Here is a 5799-nt window from a genome sequence, read left to right on the forward strand (position 1 = left end):
GCCCCCGTGCTCAGTGTTAGTGTGTTCGATGTGTTGTTGTTGACCCGGACAGCTTGTGGTCTCTCTGTGAGGAAGTCCAGCAACCAGTTGCAGAGAGAGGGGCTGAGGCCCCGGTCTGTACGTTTACGCACAAGCTGCTGGGGGATGATGGTGTTGAATGCTGAGCTGAAGTCTATGAATAGCATTCTGACGTAGGACTGCAACTGAAGCGCAGCGCATGTTGAGCGCACATTCTGCAGAATGTATCATTTTACTGGCTACACTGGCAGCACACGCACGGCGCAACGTACAGGCAAAACAAGACTTTTGTTGTCCCCAGTTTTTGGATCCAGCAAGACAACAGTGAAACTGCAACACCAACTTTGTCATGGATTAAAGTATTCCGGCCCCGGGCCGGATTTCCGGCCTGCAGCACTTGGAGTGGAAAAAAAAAATTTTTTTTTTTTTTTTTTAAACCCAAAACGCGATAACTCCACGGCTTTCGAGTCTGTTCGTTCTCTGCCAATGGTAGGAAAGAAGCGCCGCTGTCCAGTTCTGATGTTAAACAGTGTTAGCCAATCAGAAGCAAAACGGGGCGGGCCTTAACACAACGCGCCTCGATCAACTAAACTGTAGCACAGATAGGCCTACTCTCTTACTACGAAGGCTGTGACTGTAGTTAATGGAGAGAGGGGCATAGGAGCAGGCGCGATGCAGTACATGAAACCAGGGGAAAATACCCTCGAGATAGATAAAGGTCTGAAAAATAAATGGCGCTGGGTATGGCTGGAGGAGATTGGACGAGATGGCAAACCATTTAGCAGTTGGTGTAAGAAGTTGAGTGAGACAGGCGCTTGCTTCTGCACGCTGTGCTCCAGGAGGCTAATATATGCATCCAGCGGCAAAAAGGTTCTTCGTAAACACGAATCAGACCCTCGTCACCTAGCTGCTGTTCGTGCTGTCCCACACACGACGCGTTTACCAGGAGCAACAACAACATCTGATGTAGCTACCGGCTTCCATAACTGACCGTGTGTGTGAGTTAAAAATACGGGTGTGTGCATTTCTCGCAGAACACGACCTCTCCTTCACGCTATCACAACCCCTGGTCGAGCTGTGTAAAAAAGTAGCGGAAGATAAAATTGCACTAAGTAAAATGTCCATTTCAAATCAGCTGGCCAGCTATTTCAACACTCACGGGATAACACCTGAGTTTAAAAGGCAAATTTCCACCAAACTGAAAAACAACATGTTTTCCCTGAACGTCGACGAGGCCACCAATAATAACATGGATAAAGTCCTCAATGTTCTTGTTCGTTTTTTTGACAATGAGGAAAATGCTGTTAAAACGCAACACCTCGCTAGTCGAAAAATGAACATAGCCAATGCTGCAGCACTTACCCAGGAATTGAAGGATGTGCTGCAGTCCTATGGTTTAGGGCTGCAGCAGGTGACCAGTATTTTACTGGACAATTGTGCGGTTATGCGGGGAAAGAAGTCCGGTCTCGAGACACAGTTGCGCAGGGAGAACCCGCACCTGCTGGATATATCTGGCGACACAGTCCATATGGTTTCTAACGGTGCAAAAGCCATGATGAGCCCTTTCAAGGCAGAGGTGGAAGATTTCTGCTCGGATGTGTTTTATGACATAGAGAAGTCTCCGAAACAGAAAGAAATATTTTCGGAATTCCAGAGATTACTCCATCTTACACCGAAGAGCTTGATCAGGCCCATCAGTAACAGGTTCCTGCAGATGTTGGAGGTGTGCAATAGGGTGAGAGAACTCCTGGATGTCCTGATTGTGCACTACTACAACCTACTGGATCCGGGCGAAGAGCATAAATACAGGTAGGTACAAAGCATTTAAAAATGTGTGTGAATTAAATCGTATTTGTCACAGTATAGCCTCTCAGCCTGGCTCAAAATACGCGACTATAGTGTCCGATTCTCGGCTGAGACCCCCCCTTACGACAATTGCGATTGTCTTTGTGTGCGGCGAAACCCAATGTAAAAGTCGGACACAAAGTCGGGACTTGTGTAGTTTTAGCCTAGTCGTTTCTATGAGCACTCTTCACAAAATAACACAGAGTACACAGCAGAGGTCCTCTTTATTTGCTCACCCGTGCGGTTACCTGGCATACATGCGTGCTTTTAAATGTTGACAACATCCGAAACCTACACCTACGAGCCGCGTCTTATCCCTTGCGCTGTCATTCAGCAGCACCCCGTTGGGATTGATAGTTGATATATAACTATTTTGTCTTGCGCGAAAATAAAACGACCTTCCTTTTTAAGGAGCTTTTTTCTTTTCTTTTTTTGAACATGTGTTATATTCTGGCCTATAGCCTTCCCTTATGAGAAAATGTGTTGTAGTGCAGAATCAAGCTGTTTTTTTTAATAGTGGCTATAACGGCTTTATAGTATTGCTGTAGTTAATGCAACACATGAAACTGCCAGCTATATGCTGTATGATGATATGATAAAAATATTGCATTACTGACAGTTTTTTTTTTCATTAAAAAAATAAAATAGGGATGTATTAGTGTATTGTCTATAATGCTGTATGTTATAACATGCAGCCTTAATCCCCATATGGTTTTATAAGAGGGAGCATAACGTGGGTGTGTGTGTGTGTGCACTCCAGAAAGTTACTCAAACAAGTCCTTGAAAGGCACGAGGTCTCGCCTCAGGAAAGGGCCAGAATAGAGGTTCTGCAAGGAGAACAGGCCACAGCATCCAGGACCCAAACAAACCAGAGCCGGAAGGAACGCATCTCTGTGCTATTCACAGATTTTGATAGGCTCACAGTCTTGATTGACCTGTTCAGAGGTATCTTGAATGAGTAGGAAAATCCATGGCTAGTTTACATACATTTATTTATTACTTGGTGGTAATGGCCCAGCTCTCCTGGATGGCATAGCTTTTTAGTTAAGACAAGGTGCAAATGGAACAGTTAGGTCTATTTTTCAACAAAAGTAATCCACCTCAAGAGAATTCCTTACAGCATTGTATAGTTAGTAACTGTACTGTAATTACCTAGTTGCATAGTAGTAACTGATGTCTTGTTCTAAGTTTTAATTACAACTAATGGAAACATGCCTAAATGTTTTTTGTATGTTTACAGGTGTCCTTCCAACATTTCAGGCATTTCTGAAAAAACTGCAACATGAGAAACCAATGGTGCACTTGTTGCATGTTGAAATGTTGGCACTGGTAAGAGAGCTGCTAAGCAAATTCATGAAGCCAGGAGCTATCCCCCTGAGTGTCAAAGAGATCCTCAAGATCAATGTACGGGATGCAGCGTTACAGCTGCCTAACAAATCCCTGTGTGTTGGAAAATATGGATACTCTGCCATGACCAAGGCCCGTGTGGCGAAGACACTGTGGGTTGGAAACTTGTACATCTCCCTCAGAGAGGGCTACATGAAGGCAGCAGAGTTTCTACTCAAAAACCTTCCCCTCGACAACCACATGGTCACCTCACTCTCGGCTCTGACCCCATCCCTCATACAGTGTGACTCCTTAGGTTCAGCATTCATGGCATTAGGGAAGGCCTTGCCTAATGTGGTTCCACCTGAAGCACTCGGCCCACTGCGGGAGGAGGTTCGTGCATACCAAATAGATGCTGACCTGGTACCTCTGGCCAATACCTATGTTGAAGAAAACAGCCGAGTGGATGTGGACTGGTGGAGTCAGGTGGCACTTCTAAGAAATTCAGAAAGAGGTGTGAGATACCCAACCCTGATCAAACTTGTGAAAGCCCTTCTTTCAATTTTCACAGGCCCGCTGGTGGAGGGGTCTTTCAACATAATGGATGACATACTGGAGGCAGACAGGTGCAGGATGAATGTGGAAACGTATGAGAGCCTCGCCATAATTAAGTCAACAATGAAAGCCAGGAAGTGGACGGCCTCAACAATGTTAATTGACCAGCCTTTAAGGAATTCTTGCCTTTCCTCCTATAAAACATACCAACTCCACCTAGAGAAAAAGAAGGCAAGAGAACAGGGAATGAGGGAGAAAAGGATGAGTGAGGCCATGAGGGTGAGGTCTACAGCGGTGGCAAACAGAATAGTGACCCAGGCGAAGAAATCAAAAGGGCCATCCTCTTCCTCCACTAGGCCAGCTGCCTCACCTAGACCAACCAGACCTTCACCAAAGACCATCTCCTCTGCAAAAACAAGACCTTTTCGACCCACTGGGCCCTCCACCACCTCCTCTGGGGCAGCTAAAAAGCCATCCAGCTCCTCCTCTGGGCCCTCTGCCTCCTCGTCTGGGGCAACTAATAAGCCTTCCGCCTCCTCATCTGGGCCCTCTGCCTCCTCATCTGGGCCCTCTGCCTCCTCATCTGGGCCCTCTGCCTTCTCATCTGGGCCCTCTGCTTCCTCATCTGGGCCCTCTGCCTCCTCCTCTGGGCCATCCACTGCATCCTCTGGGCAACCAAAGTTATTTTCTCTGTTTCATGGTCCAGCCAAGAAATCCTCTTCAATAGCCTCAACTACCTCTGGAAAAAGGAAGAGTTCGGATGACTCAGAACCCGGAAAAAAGAGGAAAAAATAGAGCACTTTGTTTCATTTTTTGAATCTAGTTTTGATAACTTAAACCCCACTAAAAAGTACTTTGGAGATACAAATGCACTTTGTTTATTTCTTTCTATTTGATTTAAGTTATCATTTCATGTAGGACTTAATGTTTTTGATTACTTGTTTTGATATTACTTGATATAACTTTCTATTGGTTTTATTAACATCTGTGTATTTAATTTGCCATTTTATTTCTGATGAACAAAGTTCAAAGTTATTGAAATGTTGAAATTGTTGAATTATTTGATTTATTAAAACTGTTTGAAAAGTAAATCAGTCCTTTTAATGTACCCTAAATTTCAGAGTGCATTTACTACAGCATGCTCAAAATTCACTATTTAAGAGTGTTTTTATCAAAAGGGGGGCACCAGGGGGGTCACGGCCACGGAAGGGGGCCATGGCCCCCAGTTTGGGAACCATTGTGAACACTATACAATAATCTGCATACATGTATATAGTTGTTTGCATGAGTCTAAAAAGTTCAGGCTCAGGATTTTTTTTTGCTTTAATCCCTGCTTTGTGTTTCATCCATCGATCGTCTGTCATTATCTTATCTGTAGGAGTCATTTGCCTAATGAATTTTGACGACAACAGATATCTCCATGGCAACTTGTCTATCAGAGTCTCCGGTGCAAGGAAACATTTATTAATTTCCTGTATACCGGTAGTTGAATTAAAAAAAACATACAGACATATGTTATGACACCCCGCGCAAAAAAATATAAATAGAAGACTGGTCTATTTTAGCAAATCTGCTCGGCGCACTTGCACTTGCGCGCTGCTCTCACGTCTGGTGTAGCCACTTTCATTGATTACAATGGAATCGATTGTTGCAACGTGCGCTCAACATGCACTGCGCTTCAGTTGCGCGTCCAGTGTAGCCACGGCTTTAACCTCAGAGGTTGAGGAGTGGAGTCCCTGAATATTCCAACAGCTTAAATGGAATGAAAGCATTTCTTTTTTTAAAACAAACAATCAGAATGAACCTGTATAGCGAGACAAATAGATAGCTGTAGTTTGTTTTTATATTTATACTACTTATAACACAAAAATCTAATGTCTTAGCTGGACAGAAGTCGGTTGCACAGGGTGTGCAGCATCCCCCTGATGTCTCGCAGTTCAAAGGTAGCAGGGGGAGGGAGTGGCAGCAGGCTGGGCTACAACTGCAGCATATCTCTGCTGCTGATGTTGTGAAGGGGGTTGGTGGGCAGAGGGTGAGATGGTTGAAAGTGGCCTC

At 44.6% G+C, this 5799-nt stretch overlaps 1 protein-coding gene across 1 annotated transcript; it reads left to right on the forward strand.

The window, feature by feature from the left end:
• Positions 1-376: 376 nt before the first annotated feature.
• Positions 377-4835, forward strand: LOC134876436 (uncharacterized). The gene is made up of 2 exons (XM_063901353.1): positions 377-1827; positions 3104-4835. The coding sequence occupies exon 2, from the start codon at positions 3157-3159 to the stop codon at positions 4537-4539; it is 1383 nt and encodes a 460-aa protein (XP_063757423.1). The 5' UTR covers positions 377-1827; positions 3104-3156; the 3' UTR covers positions 4540-4835.
• The last annotated feature ends 964 nt before the right edge of the window (positions 4836-5799 follow it).

This window comes from Eleginops maclovinus, chromosome 15, assembly GCF_036324505.1.
Source record: "Eleginops maclovinus isolate JMC-PN-2008 ecotype Puerto Natales chromosome 15, JC_Emac_rtc_rv5, whole genome shotgun sequence".
NCBI classification, from domain to species: Eukaryota; Metazoa; Chordata; class Actinopteri; order Perciformes; family Eleginopidae; genus Eleginops; species Eleginops maclovinus.

Excerpts from the sequence above, each read along its gene's own strand:
- LOC134876436 (XM_063901353.1), top strand. The coding sequence starts at position 3,157 with ATGGTGCACTTGTTGCATGTTGAAATGTTGGCACTGGTAAGAGAGCTG.